This window comes from Papio anubis, chromosome 16 (assembly GCF_008728515.1).
Source record: "Papio anubis isolate 15944 chromosome 16, Panubis1.0, whole genome shotgun sequence".
Classification (NCBI taxonomy): domain Eukaryota; kingdom Metazoa; phylum Chordata; class Mammalia; order Primates; family Cercopithecidae; genus Papio; species Papio anubis.
In genome coordinates, this window is record NC_044991.1 from 66209393 (window position 1) to 66236102 (window position 26710).

The 26710-nt window shown below is 45.9% G+C and overlaps 1 protein-coding gene across 2 annotated transcripts; it reads left to right on the forward strand.

Moving 5' to 3' along the window:
* The first annotated feature begins 1218 nt into the window (after nt 1–1218).
* FAM83D (family with sequence similarity 83 member D) lies at nt 1219–26685 on the forward strand. 2 transcript variants are annotated; one of them, XM_017944817.3, is made up of 4 exons: nt 1219–2505; nt 15699–15866; nt 21274–21398; nt 25060–25987. In XM_017944817.3, the coding sequence occupies exons 1-4, from the start codon at nt 1843–1845 to the stop codon at nt 25118–25120; spliced, it is 1017 nt and encodes a 338-aa protein (XP_017800306.1). In that variant the 5' UTR covers nt 1219–1842; the 3' UTR covers nt 25121–25987. The 2 variants fall into 2 exon arrangements, with proteins under 2 accessions (XP_017800306.1, XP_003904793.2); XM_003904744.5 differs by having other exon boundaries at nt 1230–2505; nt 24918–26685.
* The last annotated feature ends 25 nt before the right edge of the window (nt 26686–26710 follow it).

Consider the following 26710-nt stretch of genomic DNA (forward strand, 5'->3'; position numbering starts at 1 on the left):
ATTTAAAAAGGTTATTGGTTACTAAATAATAATAGCAACCTCTCACATTTATGACGCACTTTTCATTTACATAAGAAAGATGAGGACTGAAAATTGATTGTTGGATTTAGCTCTGTGGAACTCATGATGAACCTGACAAGAGGTTTTGGTAAAGAAGTGAGGGGTTTAGCCTGATTGAAGAGGGCTGGAGGGGAACTGGAGACAGCAGGTATAGACAACTGGTTTGAGGGTTTCTTTTTCTTTTCTTTTCTTTTTTTTTTTTTTTTTTTTTTTGAGACAGGGTCTTACTCTGTCACCCAGGCTGGAGTGCAGTGGTGTGATCATAATTCACTACAGCCTCAAACTCCTGGGCTTAAGTGATCCCTTGCCTCAGCCTTCCCAGTGGCTGGGACCAACAGGAGCACTGCCATGCACTAAGAGTTAGGCGCACTACCATGCCCAGCTGACTTTTGTATTTTTTTGTAGAGACAGGGTCTCACTATGTTGCCCAGGCTGGTCTCAAACTCCTGGGCTCAAGTGATCCTCTTCCCTTGGCCTCCCACAGTGCTGGGATTACAGGTGCAAGTCACCATGGCCAGCCACATCTGAGATTTTATGCTGCAAAAGAAAGAAGAGAGATGGGGAACTTTAGAGGAATGTAGGGTCAAAAGAGGGTTGTTTTAAGACGAAAAATATTTCAGCATGCATGTAGGTTGATAGAAATGAATCAGTAAAGAGGGAAGCTGATGTTCCAGGAGAAAGAGGAGGTTGCTGGAGTGATGCACCATGGTGAGTAGTAGAGGGGCTGGAAGTGCCCAGGCAGAGGGGTTGGGGTTGGATGGGCACAGGCGCAGTTCATCAATGCCCAGTATATGGGCAGCGATGGAGACAGGAAGGTAGACTAGATGGGCGCACGTGGACGTTCCCTTCTCACTGCTGCTGTGTTCTCGGTGACATAGGAGGCAAGCTGTCAGAGAGGAAAAGGTAGAGAGAATGAGGGAAATGTGGCCTACCAGGCAGTTTTTTTTGTTTTGTTTTGTTTTGTTTTTGATGGAGTTTCGCTCTTGTTGCCCAGGCTGGAGTGCAGTGGTGTGATCTGGACTCACTGCAACCTCCTCTCCCTGCATTCAAGTGATTCTCCTGCCTCAGCCTCCCGAGCATCTGGGATTACAGGCGTACATCAAGACGCCCGGCTAATTTTCGTATTTTTAGTAGAGACGGGGTTTCACCGTGTTGGTCAGGCTGATCTCAAACTCCTGACTTCAGGTGATCCGCCCTCCTAGGCCTCCTAAAATGCTGGGACTACAGGCGTGAGCCACTGCGCGCCCGGCCTTCTAGCAGGTAGTCTTACAGATTATGAATTTAAAACATGACCAGTCAGTAAGCATGGTTATGCTCTTTTTGTTTTTTTCTCCAGCCCTGTAGGGCTGCCGGGGTGCAGGTGCAAAGTAGGATATAACCAGGGTTGGTTGGAGTTTTACAAGGCAAAAACCGATGAAATGAGAGAAGACTACCCGAGGGTGCAATCAAAGGAGGGGTCCTAATATGATGAGCCGGTATTTTTTAAATGAATGAATACATGGTTAAAGGCAGGGGATAAAGGCGATATGGTTGGCCATACCAAAGCTCTGAGAGCCTAGGAGCAGCGTCGCCAACGTGTCTGGGAGCCAGCACCTGCCTCTCCTCACTGCCTAGGCCTGACTGTCCCTGGCCTTGTAGGGCCGCACTGGGGGGCGGCCGGCAGGGGGCGCCCTGGGATGGCCAGGAGCCCGGCTCTCCCCGCTCTGTCCCTGCTCTGCGGCCCGCTTCGCCCCTGCAAGTTTAAATTCCGCTTAGCAACCCCAGCATCGCAGCCAATAACGCATGAGAGGGCGGAACCGTAGAGGCTTGCGCCCCGCCTCGCTCCGCTATTGGAAGGAATACAGCCAATGGGAGAGTCGAGGCGGGGAGGTGCGGCCAATGGCGCGGGCCTGTTTGATTCAAAGGTTGCCTATAAAGCGGGCCTGCAGGCTGGTTCTCGTCCGAGGGCTGTCGCGTCCGAGTGCCGCTATGGCTCTGCTATCCCAGGGCCTGGACGAACTGCCGGCTGCCTGCCTGTCTCCGTGCGGGCCGCCTAACCCAGCCGAGCTGTTCAGCGAGTCACGGCGCCTGGCTCTGGAGGAGCTGGTGGCCGGCGGCCCCGAAGCCTTCGCGGCCTTCCTGCGACGCGAGCGCCTGGCTCGCTTCCTGAACCCCGATGAGGTGCACGCCATCCTGCGCGCGGCGGAGAGGCCAGGAGAGGAGGGCGCGGCGGCGGCGGCCGAGGACTCGTTCGGCTCCTCGCATGACTGCTCGTCGGGCACCTACTTCCCCGAGCAGTCGGACCTGGAGCCGCCGCTGCTGGAGCTCGGCTGGCCCGCCTTCTACCAGGGCGCCTACCGCGGCGCCACGCGCGTCGAGGCCCACTTCCAGCCCCGCGGCACGGGCGAGGGCGGCCCCTACGGCTGCAAGGACGCTCTGCGCCAGCAGCTCCGCTCGGCGCGAGAGGTGAGCGGCCCTCCCGGGCCCTGGGTCGCACGGGAGACCCCCTTCAAGAATGGGAAATTGAGGCCTGCTGGGAGCACAGGCCGGGGCGACTACCTCCTCAGCTCCCTACCGGAAGCGCGGGCCACGGGGTCCCGGGGTCCCCGACTCACACCCAACTCTGCGTGTCTTCCCCGGATCCCCCGGGCCGCTCCTGGTGGCAGGAGATAGTGGGGAAGCCTCGGTTCCCAAGGATAAGAATTGTGTCCGGGTTCCATCTCCTAACGTTCATATCCCTGAAGGAGGGACCAGAAGAAGTACTCCCAGCTCCAAATTTCAGTTGAAATCAAACTTGGAAAATTGCCGATTTCCCCGGCTGTCAGCCAACGCTAGATCCCACTTTCAGGAGCTTCTTAGGAGACTCATTACCAAAGAACTTACCTAGGGAAAGTTCCAGGAAGATGGTCTCCAGAGACAACTACGGGGCATTAGTAATCAATTATTATTGCTAATTACTTTCACGCATCTTATGTTGTAAAAAGCAGATAAACACAAGTGGCAAAGCGAGACCCCTGCCGCTTTTTCTTTCTTGTCTTTTTTTTTTTTTTTCTTTGAGACAGAGTCTCGCTCTTTTGCCCAGGCTGGAGTGAAGTGGCGGGAACTCAGTTCACCGCAACCTCCGTCCCCGGGTTCAAGTGATTCTCCTGCCTCAGCCTCCCAAGTAGCTCGGATTACAGGCGCCTGCCACCACGCCCGGCTAGTTTTTGTATTTTTAGTAGAGACGGGGTTTCGCCATGTTGGCCAAGCTGGTCTCGAACTCCTGACCTCAGGTGATCCACCCTCCTCGGCCTCCCAAAGTGCTGGGATTACAGGCGTGAGCCACTGTGCCTGACCACTGAAGCCCACACTCCTAATCCCTACTGCACACAGCCTCCCTGCCATGAGGAAGGATTGGAGCTTTGTTAGTTTTCAACAGGCTGAAGGTTTGTAACAGTTGAAGATTGGGACTTTTTAATTTCCATGTTGCGTATTCTATGAACAGGAAAATGACAGTGACTAGACCTGTCCTTTTCAGGAAGAAAACGAGGTGGTCAGTTTTTAGAGGAGGAGACATTAAGGCTGGCAGAGAACCTCCTCAACCCATCAAGTGGGGAAGGTGGTTAATGATGCCAGAAGAATATAGGTCTCTGGGTTTAGGTTTTGTAAACTAGAATGCGTTTTCCTCTCCCTGGGAAAGATGGAGCCAGATAGATACTTCTGGTACCTGGAGCAGAGGGATCTGTGGGAACCTTTTGGTGGGTGAATGAAGGAACTTTGAATGCCACGTGAACGGTCCCACTTAACCCCAGAAGTTGGGGCCAGGCTGCAGTAGAGCAGGGTCAGAGCTCAGCGTTTGCCCCGTGCAGCTTTATTTGCCCTCACTAAGGTGGTCTGGGGACCACCTTGCATCTTCAGGAATGTCTCTGGAAGAAGCCAGAATATGAAGCTCCTTGACCAGAGTATAGGCACAGGAAGCCAGGGTTACTTGGTAAATGGCAAGGCCTAATCCTGGCTTTGCAGCCTAAATGGCTGGTTCTGGCATAGGTTTTATCCAGCAGCTCTCTGACCACACAGAATCACTCAGTGTGTCTGATACATAAAAGGTGCTCAGTAAATACTGTAGGGGCCTATTATGTGCAGCTTTGCTCATTCAGCTACATGCTTTGAGGAGAAATAAAGGGTGGGGGAAAGGGAGTGGGAGGTAGGAAGAAAAGTAGTTCAGGTGATTCTGTCTGCCTTTCTACTCAGCAAGTATTTGTCCCTGGGTGGCTGTGCCTGGGGGTTGTGAATCTGCCATCCCCTTCCTTGACACTGTTTCTATATACCTTTCAAAGTGTGGGCATTCTGTCACACTAAATGAGATACAGTGTTTAAAAACAAATGGTTTGGCCATGCGTGGTGGCTCATGCCTGTAATCCCAGTGTTTTGGGAGGTCAAGGCTGGAGGATTTCTTGAGGTCAGGAGTTTGAGACCAGTCTGGGCAACATAGTGAGATCCCGTCTCTACAAAAAGTTAAAAAATTAGCTGGGTGTGGTGGCATGTGCCTGTAGTTCCAGCTACTCAGGAGGCTGAGGCAGGAGGATTACTTGAGCCCAGGAGTTGGAGGCTATAGTAAGCTATGATCATGCCACTGCACTCCAGCTTAGGTGACAGAGCAAGACCCTGTTTCTAAAAAATAAATAAAAACACAATTATGTGTAGCATGGCTTGAATACAAGCTGGCTGCTTACCAGGTGCTTAGGTGAGCTTCACCAAAACTGGAGGAAATACTGCTTTGAACCTTTTGAGAACCCATATGTTTGCTTCCTAAGGAAGTTTTTGGATAATCTTGAACTATGCAGGATATTTTCCCCACGTACTTGCTCTAGGTCCACCCCTCTACCACTGTATCTATTGATGACTCATTCAGCTTTTTGCCTCTGTTGCTATGTGAACTGGGATTTGGCTGGGCTGTGGCCCCTTGCCTGGAAGGGCTATGTAGTGTCATTTTGGCAATGTGCTTATGAATTGGCTGTCCGGCTATTCCAGTTTGTTGAATGGGAGTTCAGAGGCAAAGCTGGTACCACCAGGAGGTTCCAATTCCTCAGAGTCACCTTTCTTACCAGTGCCTATTCCCTATGCTCTTTTGTTCCAAAGAGGCCCCTTTTGCTATGACCTCACCCTCGGGCATCCTCTTGATAACCTGAGCGTTAGTAGTGGGGCTCATTGCATTCCCAGAGAGCCCTGCCAGGAGGAGTAGCAGCTAAGGAATCTGTTGGGGGCCCCTGGCATGTACTTGGATGTATCTGAATTAAGGCTTTCCTGTTCTTGCATAACTTTCCTCTGCATTACAGTAGAGCCTGTGTGGTGTGATCAGTTTCTGTTCCAAATGCTCGTGTCAGCCCCAAGCAGGGCTTCTCACCCTCAGCACTATTGACCTTTTGGGTTGGATAATTCTTTGTCCTGAGGGTCTGTCCTGTGCATTGTAGGATGTTGAGTAGCATTCATGGCCCCCATTCACTCGATGCCAATGGTATCCCTCACCCCAGGTAGTCATGATATTCAGTGTCTCCAGAGGGGGAAATAGGGACTTACTGATGAATGGGCACAGAGTTTCTGTTTGGGGCTATGAAAAAGTTTTAGAAACAGATAGCCTGGGAGTGGTGGCTCACGCTTGTAATCCCAGCACTTTGGGAGGCCGAAGTGGGTGGATCACGAGGTCAGGAGTTCGAGATCAGCACAGCCAAGATGGTGAAATCCATCTCTACTAAAAATACAAAAATTAGCCGGGCATGGTGGCAAGTACCTGTAATCCCAGCTGCTGGGGAGGCTGAGGCAGAGAATTGCTTGAACTTGGGAGGCAGAGGTTGTAGTGAGTGGAAATTGCTCCAGTGCACTCCAGCCTGGGCAAAAGAGTGAGACTCTGTCTCCAAAAAAAAAAAAAAGAAAGAAAGAAACAGATAGTAGTGATGGTTGTGAATGTAATTATTGCCACTACATTGTACACTTAAAAATTATTAAGATGGCAAACTTATCTATTTTACCACGATAAAAAATGTCTCCAGACATTGCTAAATGCCCTCTGGGGGCAAAATCGCCCCCAGTTGTGAACCACTGGCCTAGAAGTTCTCACTAGCGCATCATTATGGGATGTTACCCACTGGACTGAAGTGTTGTTACTGTTTATCTCTTCCTTTAGATTTCATGTGTCAGGTTAAGGATTTTAGAATTTAGCCATTTCTTTTAAAAAATATTGTGGTTGTAAATGACGAGTTGATGGGTGCTGACGAGTTGATGGGTGCAGCACAGCAACATGGCACAAGTATACATATGTAACAAACCTGCACGTTATGCACATGTACCCTAGAACTTAAAGTATAATAATAATAAAAAATAATAATAAAAATTAAAAAAAAGAAAAAAGAAAAAATATTGTGGTAAAAAATACATAGCAAAATTTACCATTTTAACCAATTGTAAGTGTATAGTTCAGTGGCATTAAATAGGTTCACACTGTTGTGCAGCTGTCACTAGCAGACATCTCCAGAGCTGTTTCAGCTTCCCAAGGTGAAACTCTGTACCCATTAAACACTAGCTCCTCATATTCTCCTTTCCCAGCCCCTGGCAACCACCATTCTACTTTCTGTCTGCCCACTTGCTTGCTTGCTTGCTTGCTTGCTTTCTTTTTCTTTCTTTCTTTCTTTCTTTCTTTCTTTCTTTCTTTCTTTCTTTTTCTCTCTCTCTCTCTCTCTCTTTCCTTCCTTCCTTCCTTCCTTTTTCTTTCCCTCTTTCCCTCTTTCTTTCTTTCTCTCTCTCTTTCTTTCTGTTTCTTTCTCTTTGCCTCCCTCCCTCCCTCCCTCTCTCTCTCTCTCTCTCTTTCTTTCTTTCTTTTCTTTTCTTTCTTCTTTTCTTTCTTTTCTTTCTCTGTCTGTCTCGCTCTGTCGCCAGGCTGGAGTACAGTGGTGTGATCTTGGCTCAATGCAACCTTTGCCTCTCGGGTTCAAGCGATTCCCCTGCCTCAGCCTCCCGAGTAGCTGGGACTACAGGTGCCTGCTACCACACCTGGCTAATTTTTTGTATTTTAGTAGAAACAGGGTTTCACCGTGTCGGCCAGGATGGTCTCGAGCTTCTGACCCTCGTGATCTGTCCTCCTTGGCCTCCGAAAGTGCTGAGATTACAGGTGTGAGCTACCGTGCCTGGCCTCTGTCCGCCATTTCTTTATTCTTTTCCCTTAGTGTCTAGCAGACAGTAAGGAAGCTGCAGGATTCTTCTCTGACTGCTTTATGGATAGAGCGTACGTTATTTCAGGAAAAAAGAAAGCAAAAACTAATGTAGTGGGTATATTGGCTTAAAAAAATCTTGAACCCCGACTCTACTAAAAATACAAAATTAGCCGGGCGTGGTGGCACGTGCCTGTAATCCCAGCTACTTGGGAGGCCGAGGCAGGAGAATAGCTTGAACCCGGGAGGCGGAGGTTGCAATGAGCCAAGATCGCGCCATTGCACTCCGGCCTGGGCAACAAGAGTGAAACTCCGTCTCAAAAAAAAAAAAAAGAAAATTCTTGATGCAAATGATATAACCTTCAGAAGGGAATTTGGCAATATCTAGCAAAATTTCAGTTATATTTACCCATTGATCTAGCACTTCCACTTCTATGTATCTAGATACATTAGCAAAAATATGAATAGTTGTAGACAATAGGCCATGCGTTGCAGCACTAATTATAATAGCAGAACACAGGAAAAAGTTTAGGTGTTCATCAGTAGAGGGTGAGTTCATCATTGTGAATAAACCAATTCGTCTCTGCAGTGGAATATCCTGTAGCTCCAAGAAGGAATGAAGACTAGCTCTGATATGCGGTATCTAGAATGGTACTGACCAATGTGGTAGCCACATGAGGCTATTAAAGTTTATATGGATTAAAATTAAGTAAAGATTCAGTTCTGTCATCTTGGAAGGTTCTGTTGGGCCACACTAGTCTAGAACAATGTATATTCCATGCTACCTTTTATCTATAGGGGGATATAAACACATATACATAGGTATGTACATAGTATACTTGTTTATATAAAACAAATATGTTTATATACACCTATGTATACTTGTTTATATTAAAAATGGAAGAATAAACAAAAAACTATTGGAAATATTATCTCAATGGGGAGGGAGGGACAAGGATGGAAACTAGGTATCTTTGAAAGTACCTTGTTTTGTAAATTGGATTTTGGAACTAGGCAAATGTTTTACATACTTATAAAAACAACTCAAAATGAGAAGCCCTCCTCCCCCTACCCCCTAACTTCTTGGTGCTTTTCCCTCCCCTTTGAAAAGCCCGCCTGCTTGTATACTTCGTGCTGGAATAGTACAGATTACTGAATAGTGGTCAGTCCCTCCACAGGTCAGTAAAAACTTTGCTCCCGCCACCCTCTGGTGACCCTGCCAGCACTTTCATCTGATACTTAAATTGTTTTATTTGTTTGCTTGTTTGTTTGTTTAAGACAAGTTCTTATTCTGTTGCCCAGGCTAGAGTGCAGTGGTGCAATCATGACTCACTGTAGCCTCGACCTCCCAGGCTCAAGTAATTCTCCTGCCTCAGACTCCCAAGTAACTGGGACTTACAGGCACATGCCACCACGCCCAGATCATTAAAAAGTTTTTTGTGGAGACGGGATCTCAACTGTGTTGCCCAGAGTGGTCTCAAACTCCTGGCCTGAAGTGATCCTCCCACCTCAGCCTCCTAAAGTGTTGGGATTACAGACGTGAGTCACTGTGCCTGACCTAAATTGTTAATTTGATAATAGCCTCTGAAACAGAGGGAAAACAGTATATACAAGCAAGTTTAGGTTTCGCTATGGGAATTTACATTCTTTTTTGTTTTTAAACTCCAAAGATGTCAAGATAGTTACTTAAAGGTTTTTAACAAAATCCCAAGGAGATCATTTCTGTTCTATTAAAACATGTAATACATGGGGAGAAAATACATCTTTTGCTTTTTTAGCAAGAGGGTCCCTAGAGAGTAAGGAGAGGAAGTGAAGGAGCAATGGAGGCCATGTGGTCAGCTGGGGGAATGCAGCAGCCAGCATGTTATTGACTGCAGCACAGGCTGACATATCTTTGAACGTGTGCAGATCTTTGGTGGAATTCCAAGCATGTTGCACACCTGACCTCACTTTATGACTCTGGAAGGGAAGGGAGGGAAACTGCGGTGCAGTGAGAAGGGGTAATCGGTACGAACTTCCTGCTTCACACAGAGGAAGAAGAGCTGGAATGAGAACTGGAATGACTGGCCCTGAGGGGCCTCTTGGGGCTGCACATGTGCCTGGTCAGAGCCCAGACCTGCCCATTGAGTGTGTATGAATCACTGACTTCGAAGAGCTGGAAGGGGCCTTGTTTCAAGGACACTGAGACTCAGATGGAATGGCTTGTCCAGGGATAGTGACAGAATTGGGACTAAGAATATGAGTAGCTACCATTTGAGGGCTTTCCATATGCTAGGAACTGCCAATAAACACTATGAGGTAGGTAGTCTCAATCATCCGTGGTGAGCTTGAGCCCATGTACTTCATGGGCTACGCTGCTGAGCCTTTAGTGTTCGTTCTAAGCTCCCAATCATGTGAAGAACTGCCCATTAAACTTGTTTGGAATGATATAAAATACTGAGTGTAGTACTTTTCTTAGATGACTGCAGAGTCACACAGACTTGGGTTGAAATTCCAGCCCTTGTACTTGCTTAAGTTTGTCACCTTGAACAAGTTACCTAACCTCTTCAAGCTTTGGCTTTCTCATCTATAGATTGGGGATGATAGGTAATGGGGTTTTGAAATCTCTAGATAGCACTTTTGAGCTTTTGTGCAAGAAGGCAAGCAGAGGCTGGGCGCGGTGGCTCAAGCCTGTAATCCTAGCACTTTGGGAGGCCGAGACGGGCGGATCACGAGGTCAGGAGATCGAGACCATCCTGGCTAACACGGTGAAACCCTGTCTCTACTTTAAAAATACAAAAAACTAGCCGGGTGAGGTGGCGGGCGCCTATAGTCCCAGCTACACGGGAGGCTGAGGCAGGAGAATGGTGCACACCCGGGAGGCGGAGCTTGCAGTGAGCTGAGATCCGGCCACTGCACTCCAGCCTGGGCGACAGAGCGAGACTCCGTCTCAAAAAAAAAAAAAAAAAAAAAAGGCAAGCAGAAAAGAGTTCAGTTCTACTTGGCAAGTAACATAAACAGGGTCTGTGACCTTCCCAGAGACCAAGAAGGCCATCATGATGTCTGCTGTTCAACTACATAGGTTCCCATGTCCCTTGGTACACATCAGGAGGGGATAGGTAGAAGGACTGAGAGAGATAGGCTTGAGATTTGTCACCTGAGATGATGTGCACAGGTGCAGTTGCTCCAGATATGGCTGGAGAAGTGCAGGAACAGTGGGGTGCTGCATTAGGCCCCTGACTAGCTGAATGCGTCCTCCTCACATCTCCTGTTGTAACTGACTTGCACTGAGTTGCAAATTGCAAATGGGTGTTGATCCTGGAAGGGACTCTTGAAAGTCACCACTCTCATGACTTTCTAGCCCTTAGAGAGTGGGTGGGCTCCACACAGCACAGACTGGGAGAGTGCCATGACTGTGGGCACTTGATGTGCAAGGGCTGCCTGCCTTCCAGACATGCCTTTGTCCTTCGTACATTATGCCTCCAGGAGTGGGAGCAGTGGCCAATTTCCACATCAGTATTCAAGTCCAGGTGTATTTCTGGGCCCACAGGATGCAGCATGAGCACCGGACACCTAGGAGATGCATCCTGGCTTGGAAAGCAGGACTCAGCCAGTTAGTGGATGAGTCCAGGTCATTGCTCAGCTCAGTGAACAGAGTGTCCCTTCAGTCTAGCCCCAGGTCTAATTCAGCTACGCAGGAATTGGTTGCATGAGGGCTGGGACATAGGAATAGGGGGATGGGGATGGGGATTTGAAGGAAGACCTCCCTACTGATTGCTTCTACAGTAGGACTGTGGACTTTTCCTCTGTAAAAGACAAGTACTTTTGACTGGGCATCGTGGCTCATGCCTGGAATCTCTGCACTTTGGAAGGCCAAGGTGGGTGGATCATTAAGCTCAGAAGTTGGAGACCATCCTGGGTAACATGGTGAGATTCTATGTCTACAAAAATTAGCCAGGTGTGGTGGCATGTGCCTGTAGTCGCAGCTACTTGGAAGGCTGATGCGGGAGGATTGCTTGTGCTTCGGAGGGGGAGGTTGCAGTGAGCCGAGATCACACCACTGCACTCCATCCTGGGCGATGGGGTGAAACTTCGTTTCCAAAAACAAAAAATAGATGAATACTTTTAAGAGTCCTGCTTTAGTAAGAAAGGAGTGGGTGCTGGGTATAGGGGGAGTCAGGGAAAGAAAAACCTCCATCAACTCTACACACCCTGAGGATGTTAAGGACTAGTGTTCAAATCCAACACACAGGAAAGGGTGAGGCTTTAAAACCAAACGGTGGAACAAATAGCAAATTAGGTATTTACTCACCATATAACAAAGGTGTTGCACAATTGTTTTGTTAAGTGGTGAATCAAAATTCAGCTTGGTGGTGCCTTGTGCTGTGGGCCCCTGGGCGCATGCCTCTGCCTCCAGCAGGTCTCTAATCCAGCAGCTGAGCTGGGTTTTTCTGGTCTTTGTTTCCAGAAGCACTGAGGGTACGTGTCCATTGGCCCATCACACTCTGTTACCCCTGGCTTGTCTCCTGTCTCATTAGACTGCGTTCTCGAGGACAGGGATTGACACTAGATCCTCAGTGCTCAACACCTGCCTGCCTCGATTGGGTCCACCCTGAAGATTTGAAAGAAGAGTGGGGCCAGGCGCGGTGGCTCAAGCCTGTAATCCCAGCACTTTGGGAGGCCGAGACGGGCGGATCACGAGGTCAGGAGATCGAGACCATCCTGGCAAACCCGGTGAAACCCCGTCTCTACTAAAAAATACAAAAAACTAGCCGGGCGAGGTGGCGGGCGCCTGTAGTCCCAGCTACTCGGGAGGCTGAGGCAGGAGAATGGCGTGAACCCGGGAGGCGGAGCTTGCAGTGAGCTGAGATCCGGCCACTGCACTCCAGCCTGGGTGACAGAGCGAGACCCCATCTCAAAAAAAAAAAAAAAAAAAGAAAGAAAGAAGAGTGGGAAATCAGAGAGGCAAGCAGGTGTGTGCGTTTTCCTCTTTAGCTTTCTCCCGTGAGCACTACTCTCATTCTTACACCTGCATATTCCAGACCTCTTTCTGAAGGTTTTACTGCCACCTCAAAATTCATTTCGAAGCCCACCCCTCGCTCTTGCTTCTTGTCTTGTGTTTCCTGTTTCCTTGTATCTGAATATCCCTCTCCCTGTCATCCTCAGCCCATGTCGCCCACTGCTGGGCTCTCCCATGACTTCCTTCCCTCTTCTGCAACCTCATTGCTTCTTGCCTGCCACTGATTTTCCTTCTTCCCTCTTCTGCAACCCTCATTGCTTCTGCCATGTCACTGATTTTTCTTCATTTAGTCTCTAGTCCTCCTAAACATTTATTGAAGTTGCTTAACCTAAAGAATATCCACGTGACTGACGTGTTATAGGTCCTGTGTTGGAGGAGGTGGGGCCAGACTCTGACCTATACCAGTCTCTTCTGGCATCAGTTTCTCCCATCCTGTTGGATTCTTCACTTTGAACTCATTACTCTTATACAGGCAATGTGGAGAAGTTTGAAACTGATTCCTCGGTTGGCATTCGGGGCCTTCTGTGATCTTGCTCATTCATCCATCTTTTCCAGTCATGTCTCGTGACTCCCTTTCATACATGCTGTACGTTCCAGCTAGACTGGTACATACCCCGTCATTCCCTACCTCTTCCTTTGTCATCATATGGCTTCCCGTGGGAATGCCTTCTCCTCCCTTCACTTCTCCCATGCCCTTGTCCAAGTGTCCTTGTGATTCAGCTCAAATGCCATCTCCTCCAGGAAGCCTTCCCTGCTCTTATCTGGTAAGCATTTGAGTACCTATAGTGCCTATAGTCCACCACTGGAGGAGACACCTTGTTTTTGTTTTGTTTTGTTTTGTTTTGTTTTGTTTTTTGAGATGGAGTCTTGCTCTGTTGCCCAGGCTGGAGTGCAATGGTGCGATCTCGGCTCACTGCAACCTTCACTTCCTGGGTTCAAGTGATTCTTGTACCTCAGCCTTCCTAGTAGCTGGGATGACAGGTGCATGACACCATGCTCAGCTAACTTTTTGTATTTTTAGTAGAGACAGGGTTTTACCATGTTGGCCAGGATGGTCTCAAACTCCTGACCTCAGGTAATCCACCCACCTTGGCCTCCCGAAGCACTGGGATTATAGGCATGAGCCACCATGCCCAGCCCCCTTAGTTTAATTGCTTAGGCTATATATATCATTTTGCCTCTCTGCATCCTGTGTCCTCTCCTTGAGGTAAGTTGGGTCTATGTCAAATTCCTCATAGCCATCTTTCTGCCTAGTGCAGTGTGCAGCCCACGGTGGGCTCTGAGGAGGTCTTGGCTGCATAATAGCACCCGTTTCCTGCCTTGCCCTCCTGTGCTAAGCCCTTTCCATGCTTTGTTTCACTTAATCCTCACAGCAGCCCTTTGACCCAGATGCTATTAATTGTATCCTCCTGAGGAGGAAACTGAGGCTCAGAGAGATTAAGCCACTTGCCCAAGGTCACAGAGCTGGTAGGTGGTAGAGCTAGGTTCTATGCCCAGACCTTTTGTCTTTAATCCCTGCTGTATGACCCGAATGAGTAGGATGAATAGGACTGTCAAAATAGGATGTGTAAAGCCAGTGGAGGATATAAACTTCAGAGGATGCCATGAGTTCAGAAAGAACGTTTCTCGTTTTTTAAATCACTGTGTTCAGTGGGTTTCAGCCTTGCTCTTTACCAAGAATAGCCCACAGCTTACAGCATCATTAAAAGAGGTGGGGAGGGAAAGGCAGCAGGAGAGTAACTGGTCTTCTCGACCCCCTCACAGCAGTGACTTCCCAGGAACTGGCATTTCAAGGTCTCACATCCTAGTAGACCACGCCCTGGAGTGTTGGAGAAAGACAGCCAAATTGCCTTTTTGTCTCTTCATTCCTTCTTTAGTTCCCCAAATCCTTAAGGAGTAATGACTGTCATGTACTGTCCTGAGTCCTCTGGGACCACAGAAATGAATCAATCCCATTCAAGAGCCTTTGCTGCAGTAGAAGGAGTGAAACCCATAAATGAATAATCCTAACTTTCAGAAAAAGAGTTAATGTGATTCTGAGAGACAGGCTTTTACTGTTGAAATGGGGAGGAAGGAGAAACCCATATAGCTCCAGACTACAGAAGAGCTTCCAAGCCTTGGTTTCCTTAGTTAACACCCCCGGCTTCTGACTCAGTTTGTCAGGACCTGTTTCTAAGCCTGGATGTTTGGACACCCCCACTGCCTTGCCAGGAGTTTGCTGAGGACCTTGGTTTTAAGCCTGCAAAGGGTGTGATTAGAGGCATTGTGGCTGGAGCAGCCTGTCTTTAAAAGAGCGAGGAAAGCTGAGCAGTGTCTCCCTGTGTTGAACTGTCTGGACAGCTCCAGCTCGGGACTGGTAAAGTGAATAAATGAGCAGATACTAAGGGATCCTTTGTACCTTGTACTTTATGTAACATAGTCATTTAATTCTCGATACAACCGTATTTTGCAGCTAAGGAAACAGACATTTGAAACAGCTGTAATTTGCCCAAGAATGCGTGGCTAAAAGGTGGCTCTTAATTGTAGTCTGATGCTAGGTGTGGAAAATCACTTGGGAGGCATGAATGGAGCCACGTTGTTGGGGAGAAGAAAGGCCTACTCTGAGCTTAAGGGCAGAATCCTTAGGAAATATTTCCCTGTTCTTTGCTATGGGCTTGCACTGTGGACAATACCAAAGAACTGCAGAGAGAGCCTTTTACTGAGGAGAGGCCGGTGCGGTGGAAGCCATTTGGTTAGAACCTGCCCAACAGACAGCTGATCAGGCCTGGCTGGTGGAAAGAACAGAATGTTAACAAATGTGGTATGCAGTAGGAGGGAAGCAGAAGATGGGAGAATCCATGGGCCTGCTTTGGTTGCTTTCAAGTCATGAGTTGGTGGTGAATGGGGCAGGCCTTAAAAAAGTCAGAGATTAAGATTCAAAACCAGACAATAATTTAAAAAGTAGATTTCGAGAATGCTACCCCCCAGAAGGGCCCTCAGAGAGAATCTAAGGTTTTATTTACTTGTTTAACGGACAGCAAACTGAATCCTGGTAGGGAAATCTACAAGCCAAAGATAACAGTGTGTTACCCACAGAACCAGACAGCTTGCTGATCTGAATTAAGCCTGTAAGACAGGGGTTTAGTGGAGGAATAGAAGGTGAATGGAGCAGGTTCATAAGAGAGCAAGGCAGTGGATTGATGTGTATTTTTGAGAAACCTGCCAGCATGGACAGTTTAGTTGGGAGTGTTAGCTCCTAGTGACAGCATGGAGTGTTAGCTAGGCCAAGTCAAGATTTGTAGGATACGGGGCCCAGGTGTCTTTGGAGGTGCAAAAGAGTCTATGGTGAGGGGAGCACCAATACTGCAGAAGCAGGAGGGAAGGATAACTGTTGGATAGGGATCATTTCCCAGTTCTGAGTGGAGTCCAGAGTCCAGACAGCATGCTATAAGGTGGTGTCCTATAAGCTGACCATGTGCTCTTCCCCGTTTCACCTGTAGGTGATTGCAGTGGTAATGGACGTGTTCACAGACATCGACATCTTCAGAGACCTTCAAGAAATATGCAGGAAACAGGGAGTCGCTGTGTATATCCTTCTGGACCAGGCTCTCCTCTCTCAGTTTTTGGATATGTGCATGGATCTGAAAGTTCATCCTGAACAGGAAAAGGTTTGTGGTACACTATATCCAGTTTCACCACAGTCAACGAATGTGACTAAGCATCCATGATCTACAAGGTGGTTGGTGGCAGTATCCCTGTTTACAAGGAAGGGACTGAGGATGTGAGCAAAGTCATTTGCCTGGTCTTACAGAAAATGGACAGTACCTGTGACCTGGCAATTCTCCTAGGAGATGAAAATATAGGCCCCCACAAAAATTTGTGTATGAGTTTTATAGAAGCATTATTCATAAAGTCAAACAGTGGAAACAATCCAATGCCCATCAACTGATAAATGGTTAAATGATATGTTGTCTATTTATACAATAGCGTACTATTCAACCATAAAAAGGAATGAAGTGCTGATACATGCTACAGCATGGATGAACCTGCAAACATGCTAAGTGAAGGAAGCCAGTCGCAAAAGACCACATATGATATTATTCCATTAAGTCAGAATAGGGAAAGCTACAGAGACATCGATTAGTGGTTGCCTAGGGCTGGGGAGTTGGAGGGAAGGACGGGGTTATTGCTAACTGATGAGAATGTCCTGAAATTGACTAACGGTGATGATGGTTGCATATATCTGTGGATATACTAAAAACTACAGAATTTGTGTTAATTGTATGATCTGTGAATTAGATCTCAAGCTGTTGAAAGAAATGTTAGGATTCAAGACCTTGGCCTCTCCCCTGTACTGTCCTGCCTCTTAATAGAGCCTGGACCAGCTCCCTTGTTGAAGGCCCGAAGGCCACCCTGGAAGCTGCTGCTTTTGATAGTAGTTCCAGGAGGCTGCTCTTTTAATCATGGCAACCAGTATTTGTTGAGCTCCCACTCTGTATTTGGCACTGCTCCATGCTTTTTTTTTTTTTTTTCTGAGACAGAGTCTTACTCTGTTGCCAAGGCTGGAGTGCAGCGGCACAATCTAGGCTCACTGCAACATCCCTCTCCCAGGTTCAAGCGATTATCCTGCCTCAGTCTCCCAAGTGGCTGGGATTACAGGTGTGCAACACCACACCTGGCTAATTTTTGTATTTTTAGTAGAGATAGGGTTTTGCCATGTTGTCCAAGCTGGTCTTGAACTCCTACCTCAGGTGATCTGCCTGCCTCGGCCTCCCAAAGTGCTGGGATCACAGGTATTAGGCCCCACGCCCAGCCTGCTCTGTGCTTTTAACAGATGTTATGTAACTGAATCCTGGCAGCAGCCCTATCAGGTAAGTGGCATCTGTGTTTCAGATCAGGAAATAGTGACATAGAGAACCCAAGTGTCCACAACTGGGGTCTGCCTCCTCCTATGTCTGTCTGCCTCCAACCCCAGTGTCTGTAATCAGTATCACATGCTGCTGCTGTTCATTTCACATTATTGTAAAATTAGATTTTATGTCTATTTCTCTGATTCTGAAAATAATCTAAGTGTTTCAGTGGAAGCCTATACAGCATAGCTAGCTTGGTCACTTTCATGGAAAGAAGCAAGAAAAATTGTCATATTTATTACAGATTTTTTTTTTGTTCTGTTTTGTTTTTTTGAGATGGAATTTCACACTTGTTGCCCAGGCTGGAGTGCAATGGCACGATCTCAGCTCACTGCAATCTCTGCCTCCCAGGTTCAAGCAATTCTTCTGCCTCAGCCTCCTGAGTAGCTGGGATTACAGGTGCTCGCCACCACACCCAGCTAATTTTTTGTATTTTTAATAGAGACGGGGTTTCACCATGTTGGTCAGGCTGGTCTCGAACTCCTGACCTCAAGTGATCCACCCGCCTTGGCCTCCCAAATTGCTGGGATTACAGGCGTGACCCACCACGCCCGGCCCAGAATTTGTTTTTTAAAAATTAAGCAACCCATCGCTTCTCAGCCTTTTGGCTAAGATCAAGTGTAAAAATTAAGCAACTTAACCTGTGAGCTTCAGAACTTTATTTGTTCATCACCTATCTGAGCATCTATTATGCATCGGGTACTAGATATAAAGCAGTCAGCAAAACGAATTTAGTCTTTGGTACTATAAGTTATTGCCTAAGAGACTCTAACTTACCACCTTGTTATTACCAAGCAATTTGATTTACAGAATTCAGATTCTCCCACAGAGTTCTTGTTGATTGCCTCATGATAAAGACACGATTGGGGTTTAGAGACCAATTGAGATGAGATAGCCATGTAACCCAACAGGTGGTTAGAAAATGAGGCCAGGTGGACCCAAGGAAGATACACTTTGGCATGGAAAAGAGCATTATCAGCTAGTCAGGTGAAGAAATTGAAGGTGTCAGTGTTTAATTTCAAGGCGCTCTTTCTATAATTAAAGCTGTGCGTTAGCAGAGAAATCACAGAATTGTTCTGGCCACAACTTTGATCAAGTGATTTTCTCTGATTTATCTACTAGACAGAAATCTATGAGCAGGTACCGGTTCAGGTGCCTACTGTTGGTTGCTGCCTTCATAGGTGCCCAGATCCTCTGTAGGGGGATTTAAGAAGGCCTATTTCTCTGGCTTCCCCAGTTTTTGTAGTCTTACTCCTTCCTGGGGAAGCACTGTCTTCTGGTTGCTTGTGTCTCCTGTGCCTGTCTGTGCTAGTGAATTTCTGCCCTTGCCGTATGGGGGCTGATTTCCCCATGCTTTGCCTCTGTAGCTGGTTCAGAATGTTGGGTTGTGCTGTCTGTAGGAACTTGGTCACACATTGATGTGCAGGCACTCATGAGTGCTTTGGCCACGATCACAGAGGCATGTACAACATGCAGATGTGTGTCAAAGGGAAAGATACACAAAACCACACCTAATCTGCCCATAATGGTATTTTTTATGCTTATTATATGTTGATCCTTTACAACTTGGCTCAGGGGTCATCACCTCCTCCAGGAAGCTCTCCTCCCACCAAGTCCAGGTGTATCTCTATGACATTCCCTAGTCGTCTTTTTTTTTTTTTTTAATTTTTATTTTGAAATAATTTAAGATTTATAAAGAAGTTACAAAAATAATATAAGAAATTCCTGAATACTCTTAGCCCAAGTTCTCCACATGTTAACATCTTACAAACCTCAGTACAAATAACAAAATCAGGAAATAAACTTGGTATCAATACTATCTAATTTACAGAGTTATACATTTCCTGGTCATTCCACTAATGCCCTTTTTCTGGTCCAGGATCCAATCCAGTCTAGGATCACACCTTACATTTAGTTGTCAAGTCTCCTGCATATCATTTAATCTGGAACTGTTTCTCCATCTTTCTTTGTCTTTTAGGGTCTTGACCCGCCCCCCCTCCCCCCCTCCCCTCCCCCCACCCCCCTTTTTTTTTTTTTTTTTTTAAAGAAATGAGGTCTCACTATACTGCCTAGGCTGGTCCTGAACTCCTGGACTCAACTGATCCTCTTGTATCAACTAGCCTCCCAAGTAGCTGGAACGACAGACATTTGCCACTGTGCCCGGCTGGGTCTTGACACCTTTAAAGAACACTAGCCAGCAGGGCATGGTGGCTTACGCCTGTAATCCAAGCACTTTGGGAGGCCGAGGTGGGCAGATCACCTGAGGTAGGAGTTCGAGACCAGCTTGGCCAACATGGCGAAACCCCGTCTCTACTAAAAATACAAAAAAATTAACTGGGCGTGGTGGCAGGTGCCTGTAGTCCCAGCTACTTGGGATGCTGAGGCAGGAGAATCACTTGAACCTGGGAGATGGAGCTTGCAGTGAGACGAGATCATGCCACTGCACTCGAGCCTGGGCAACAGAGCCAGACTCCACCTCGGAAAAAAAAAAAACTAGCCAATTTTTTGTAGAATTTGGGTTTGTCTGATGTTTTCTCAAAGTTAAATTCAGATTACGCATTTGATAAGAAGACCACAGAAGTGGTATTATGTCTTGCCATAGTTTTGTTTTGTGTTTTATTTTTAGCTTATTTTGAATATTGATAGATTAACAGAAGTTGCAAAGATTGCACAGAAAAGTTTCATGTACCCTTCACCCAGTTTCCCCAAATGTTACATCTTATGTAACTTATGGTACAATGTCAAAACCTGGAAATTGACATTGGTACAATGTGTGTATACAGCTTTGTGCCATGTTATCATCATGCATGCACATCCAGACAGCAGTTTCCATCACCACAAAGATCTCCCTCCTCCTTCTCCTTTATATAGTCACATCACTCCCATCTCTTTAACCCCTAGCAACCACTAATTTGTTCTCTATTTCTATAATTTTGTCATTTACAGTCTATTATATATATGGAATTATACAGTATGTAACTTTCAAGATTGGCTTTTTTCCCCTCATCACAGTGTTTTTGAAATCCATCCAAGTTGTGCATGTATCAACAGTTTGTTCCTTTTCATTGCTGAGTATTTATGGTATCTTATACCATTCAGCCACTGAAGGACATTTGGATAGTTTCCAGTTTTTGTCTATTATGAATAAAGTTGCTGTGAACATGTGTAGAGGTTTTGTGTGGATATAGGTTTTCATTTCTCTGGATGCTGTTATGTGTTATTGTAGTTTCTAAATCATTCAATTAGTTTCTCTCTCTTATTCTAGTCCTTGAAGGTAAGGAGCATGCCTTACATCTCTGTTGTCTCAGGGCTTGGCACATAGTAGGGGCTCTCTATGTTTATGGAATCAATGAGTCAAACAAAAATCTTACACATTTAATTTAAATGTGTAAGATTTCTAATGATATAGAACCACTGGTCTGCTCCAGAGAATGCAAATTGTTGTAGTATTTTGTATGCCATTGTTTATACATTTATGTGTGTCATTTTACAGGAATAATTATGCATACATGTGCAATATATTGCCCCAGCATACCACCACCAGTGTACCTTTTTGGTAATTATGTATTTGTAGGAGATGTGACATTGCTCGTTAAGCCACATGTGATATGAGTGTTTCTGCCTCAGCAGGCCTGTACTAGAGAACGCCTATCCTATGTTCCTCTTCTCCATACCCATTATGGTGTTGAGGGTGAGTGAGGATGGACTGGTACTCTGATGTGATGCCATTAAACAAACAAGTTGGAGGAAAATCAGCTTAGCTTCTTTCAGATTTTGTTAAAATATTCTTTATTACTGGTGTGTTTTCTTTGATGATTTTATCCCACACATTTTGCTTCAGAATCATTTTTCGAATTCTGTTGTTTAGTATCCCAAAAAGGTTCGAAAAGAAGGCATACACACATGAACTAAGGGTCTCAAAAGTAAATATAAGAAAAGAACAGATGAGAAGAAGGACCAAATGTAGACGTAACATCACTTGAGGCTTGAGAACTGTTTGGCTAGTGTACCGTGTGTACTGTCACTAAATGGTATCCCTAAGCCACGCATCTGCCAATAATTATATCTGGGAATTGTAAACTCAGCCTTTTTGTCTTAATCATTTGCTCAACGGATGAGTATTGCTGAATTGTTTGTTTATATTTCTCCCACTCCCCACCAACAGCTGATGACAGTTCGGACTATCACAGGAAATATCTACTATGCAAGGTCAGGAACTAAAATTATTGGGAAGGTTCACGAAAAGTTCACGTTGATTGATGGCATCCGCGTGGCAACAGGCTCCTACAGGTAAGTTTCTAACCCGTCCAAGGCTTATTAATCTAAACTCTTAAGAAGCATGTCACGTAAAGGTAAAAGCCTTTTCCTCTCAGTGGGAGCCTGTATGGCCACGCATTCTGATATGCACACATCTGTGTATACAAGCTGGTTATCAAAGCCTCCTGTTAGAGGCAGTTTGGGTGGGGGTCACCTCCCCTGTCCTGTAGTCCATAGATTAAAATGCAGAAGTTGAACTTGTATTGAGACAACACAGTCAGCAAGTCCTAGATTTCAAGCCTTGACCCAGGTCTGCAGGGGACAAATTGGGGGTTAACAGCAACACACAATCTGGAATCCTGGTTCCTTAGGGATCTGGACCTAGCTTGCCCTGGTCACTCGAAGGTAGAGGCAGTTGCAGGCATCTCCATTAGTGTTGAAAGCAGAGCCAGAGCTGTCAGCTTTAGACTCAAATCCTATATGTTGCTTCAAGCCTTGTAATTTAGCACTTTAGAAAATACTGATTATGTTTCTGACCCACCTTTGAAGTCTCACATTGGCAATGGCATCTGAAGGTAGAGAGCAGGGAGGTTGAAGAGAGGGTGGGGATAATGAGTGGTTTACATCAATCTCTAGAATTTGTGCCATTTTTACGTATGTGGCTCCAGTTTTGCTGCCTCTGCAGTAGATTGTCTAATGGTTTGCATGAGGTGTGTCTGTAGAATTTTAAAAAGAAAACCCCATTTTTGAAGAAACATACAACCCTGAGTGATAATTACATGTCAGCCCTGGGTAAAGGTGGAAATGTGAAGACTTGTGGAAGATGAAGCAGTAAGATCAAGAAAATTTTGACACCTTTTTAAACAATACTCTCATTGCTCAGAATAAAATTTGAACTTTCTTCACCAAAGAGGCTGTTGGAAAATACAAATATGAACTCTTTTTCTTGGAATTTCCTTTTGTAAGAAGTTTATTTAAAAAAAAAAATTTTTTTTTAACCCAAATAAAACCTAAGTAGGATTTATCTATATTAACTAAACTTAACTACAAATGGTTTTTGGCTGTTCTAAAATATAAAAACTACACTCTTCAAATGAAATTGATGACGATGATAGCTTCCATTTGTTGAGGACGTTTTATAATCTTGGTGTTGGATAGGTGTTTTATTTAGATTATCTCATCGAAGGCTTTCTTTTTTTTTTTTTTTTTGAGATGGAGTCTTGCTCTGTTGCTCAGGCTAGAGTGCAGTGGCGCCATCTTAGCTCACTGCAACCTCTGCCTCTCAGGAGTGATTCCTGTGCCTCAGCCTCCCGAGTAGTTGGGACTACAGGCATGCCACCATGACTGGCTACTTTTTGTATTTTTAGTAGAGATAGTGTTTCACCGTGTTGGCCAGGATGGTCTCAGACTCCCGACCTCAGGTGATCCGCTGGCCTTGGCCTTCCACAGTGCTGGGCTTACAGGTGTGAGCCACTGTGCCCAGCCTCATTGAAGGCTTTCAAAAGAATCTTCCTTCTCAGGCTTTGAAGGCAGTTTTCAGGGGGACTTTGCATTAGCCAGATTTTTGGTTGCAGGAGACAGAGTTGACTGTGTTTTATGATCTTTATTTGAAACCTATTCCGGTACAAATACCACCATTAGTGGGGTGATGGCGAGTGTCAGCTAACTGTCAAACGTACTGACTTGAAGAACTTGGAAGGAAGCATAGGAAGTTACAGTTGGTTTTCAGTTCACCTTGACCTAGGACCCACACACTGATCAGAACACTGTCTCCTGATTCTGATGTTTTCGAGTTGATTTTTGTTCTTAGGTAGGCTCTCCCTTTAAAGTCAACAATCCTGGCTTTCTTTTTTTTTTTTTTTTGAGACAGAGTCTTGCTTTGTTGCCCAGGCTGGAGTGCAGTTGTGCGATCTCGGTGCTCTGCCGGCTCCGCCTCCTGGGTTCACGCCATTCTCCTGCCTCAGCCTCCTGAGTAGCTAGGACTACAGGTGCCCGCCACCACACCCAGCTAATTTTTTTTTTTTGTATTTTTAGTAGAGACGGGGTTTCACTGTGTTAGCCAGGATGGTCTCGATCTCCTGACCTCATGATCCACCTGCCTCGGCCTCCCAAAGTGCTAGGATTACAGGCGTGAGCCACCGCACCCGGCCAGATCCTGGCTTTCTTACATGGTCTTTAGTAGCTGTCTCCCAAAGGGTGAAACTCTTTCACTCAGAATTGCTATCAATCCCTTCTGTCAGAATCCATTTGACAAAGAAAAAAGAAATCTCTAAAAAATTACTTGGCTCGGGTGGGATTACATGCCCAACCTGAATGAATCCCTGCATCCGAGGGAATAGGATACTCTGGCCAGTCTGGACCATATGCCTGCCCCTATTGTGGTTGGAGAGAGTATGATAATGAAAGCTTTCTGGGGTACAGGTGGGTGTGAGTTCTGCTAGCAGACAAGGGAGGCGGGGAAGGGACACTGGACAGGCAAGGGCACATGGCCACTAATCAGCTCTAACATGTTTTGAGCCATGGTGTTTTGTGAAAATGGCAGCATAGCCCCATGACTGTGGGTCCTCCACTGTTAGGAAGACTGCTTCAACAGCCACAAGGACAAGCTTGAGGGCAGGAAGGCATGTTACCACTCAAACAGTAGCAAGGAGCAGGGCATTAGCAATTCATAGGGCCTGGGGCCTGATATGGGGTCCATTAGTAGCTCCCCACTGTGATAATCCCTTTATCTGGTTTCCGTACCTTTAAAATGGGGGTGCTGGCCTAGTTTTCTTACCTTTAAAATGGGGATGCTGGCCTAAATACTTACAAGCCCTACTTTTTATTTTTAATTAATTAATTAATTTATTTATTTTTTGAGACGGAGTCTCACTCTGTCATAGAGTGTACAGTGTCATGACCTCGGCTCACCGCAACCTCTGCCTCCCGGGTTCAAGCAATTCTCCTACCTCAGCCTCCTGAGTAGCTAGGATTACAGGCATGCACCACCATGCCTGGCTAATTTTTTGTGTGTTTTTACTGGAGACAGGGTTTCCCCATGTTGACCAGGGTGGTCTTGAACTTCTGACCTCAAGGGATCTGCCCACTTTGGCCTCTCAAAGTGCTGGGATTACAATCGTGAGCCACCGCGCCTGGCCCCCTTTCTAGTTTTTAAAAACTCTGAGGCAAGGACCAGGTGAGGTGGCTCATGCCTGTAATCCTAGCACTTTGGAAGGCTGAGGTGGGAGGACTGCTTGAGCCCGGGAGTTCAAGACCAGTCTGAGCAATATAGCAAGACCCCATCTCAAAAAAAAAAAAAAAAAAAAAAACCCTCTGAGGCTGAGCATTTAGTGTATTTGTTAAACAGCTGGCCTTTTTACTTTTATGGTAACACACATATGTGTTATATAGATGTTAAGGCTAGTTAAATGCATGCAAATGTTAGGTATTGTATCACCAAAGTTGTGACCCTTATGTGATAAGATACCTGTGCTATATTATTCAGATGGACAGTGAGTAAACCAAAATTGCTCATCCTTACCAGCTGCTGTTTGTTTCTTTTTAATCCTTAAGTTTTACATGGACAGATGGCAAATTAAACAGCAGTAACTTGGTAATTCTGTCTGGCCAAGTGGTTGAACACTTTGATCTGGAGTTCCGAATCCTGTATGCCCAGTCCAAGCCCATCAGCCCCAAACTCCTGTCTCACTTCCAGAGCAGCAACAAGTTTGATCACCTCACCGACCGAAAACCACAGTCTAAGGAGCTCACCCTAGGCAACCTGCTGCGGATGCGGCTGGCTAGGCTCTCAAGTACTCCCAGGAAGGCGGACCTGGACCCAGAGATGCCCGCAGAGGGCAAGGCAGAGCGCAAGCCCCAGGACTGTGAGTCCTCCACTGTTAGTGAGGAAGACTACTTCAACAGCCACAGGGACGAGCTCCAGAGCAGAAAGGCCATTGACGCTGCCACTCAAACAGAGCCAGGAGAGGAGATGCCAAGGCTGCGTGTGAGTGAGGTGGGAACACAAACCAGCATCACCACAGCGTGTGCTGGGACCCAGACTGCAGTCACCACCAGGATAGCAAGCTCTCAAACCATGGTTTGGTCCAGGTCGACCACCACTCAGACTGACATGGATGAGAACATTCTCTTTCCTCAAGGAACTCAATCTACGGAAGGGTCACCAGTCTCAAAAATGTCTGTATCAAGATCTTCCAGTTTGAAGTCTTCCTCCTCTGTGTCTTCCCAAGGCTCTGTGGCAAGCTCCACTGGCTCTCCCGCTTCCATCAGAGCCACTGACTTCCACAATCCTGGCTATCCCAAGTACCTGGGCACCCCCCACATGGAACTGTACTTGAGTGACTCACTTAGAAACTTGAACAAAGAGCGGCAATTCCACTTCGCTGGTATCAGGTCCCGGCTCAACCACATGCTGGCTATGCTGTCAAGAAGAACAGTCTTTACTGAAAACCACTTTGGCCTTCATTCTGGCAATTTCAGCAGAGTTAATTTGCTTGCTATTAGAGATGCTGCACTTTATCCTTCCTATCAGTAACTACTCTGTGTTCAGACTCCTGGTTTCTTCCAGGCTTACAGTGGACATCATCAGCTTCCTGCTTTAAAAAATATCTTATGTCCCTAATTGCCTTTCTTTTACCTGACTTTGTCACCTTTGTTGTCTTTGAATTCTATAGGCTGCATATTCTTTTACGTGCTTTGTTTTGTTTTTGTCATGTATGTACCAGGTATTGGTTTTATGGTTTAAACACTATGGATACAGTTTTATTTTTTTTTTCTTGTTTTTTTTTTTTTTTTTTTTTTTTGCACAATTTTAATAGTCATGCACTACATAATGATGTTTCGGTCAACGACAGACCACGTATATGATGGCAGTCCCGTAAGATTATAATACCGTATTTTTACTATACCTTTTCTATGTTTAGATACAAATACCATTATGTTACAGTTGCCTACAGTATTCAGTGCAGTAACATGATGTACACGTTTGTAGCCCAGGAGCAACTGGCTATACCATATAGTCTAGGTGTGTAGTAGTTATACCATCTAGGGTTCCGTAAGTACACTCTGTGCTGTTTGCACAAGGACGAAGTCACCTAACAACACATTTCACAGAATGTATCCCTATCATTGGGCAACACGTGACTGTATTAATCTCTTAAGGAGAATGCTTAGGTGTTCTAAGTCTAACTCAGGTGAGAGATGAAATATGTTTTGCATTTTTCTCAGGTTATATGCTTTTCCGCTTTAAAGGTTTGAATTACCAGCATTTTTGTGATCAAAATCCTATTTAGAAAAAATAAAACTACTTTTTATCTCTTTAGAGTATCTGTGTTCTTAGCATTAAA

Coding starts and splice junctions, on each gene's coding strand:
- FAM83D (XM_003904744.5), top strand. CDS start 1,843: ATGAGAGGGCGGAACCGTAGAGGCTTGCGCCCCGCCTCGCTCCGCTAT. Junction 15,867..21,273: donor TTCATCCTGAACAGGAAAAG/GTTTGTGGTACA, acceptor CCCCACCAACAG/CTGATGACAGTTCGGACTAT. Junction 21,399..24,917: donor GTGGCAACAGGCTCCTACAG/GTAAGTTTCTAA, acceptor TTAATCCTTAAG/TTTTACATGGACAGATGGCA.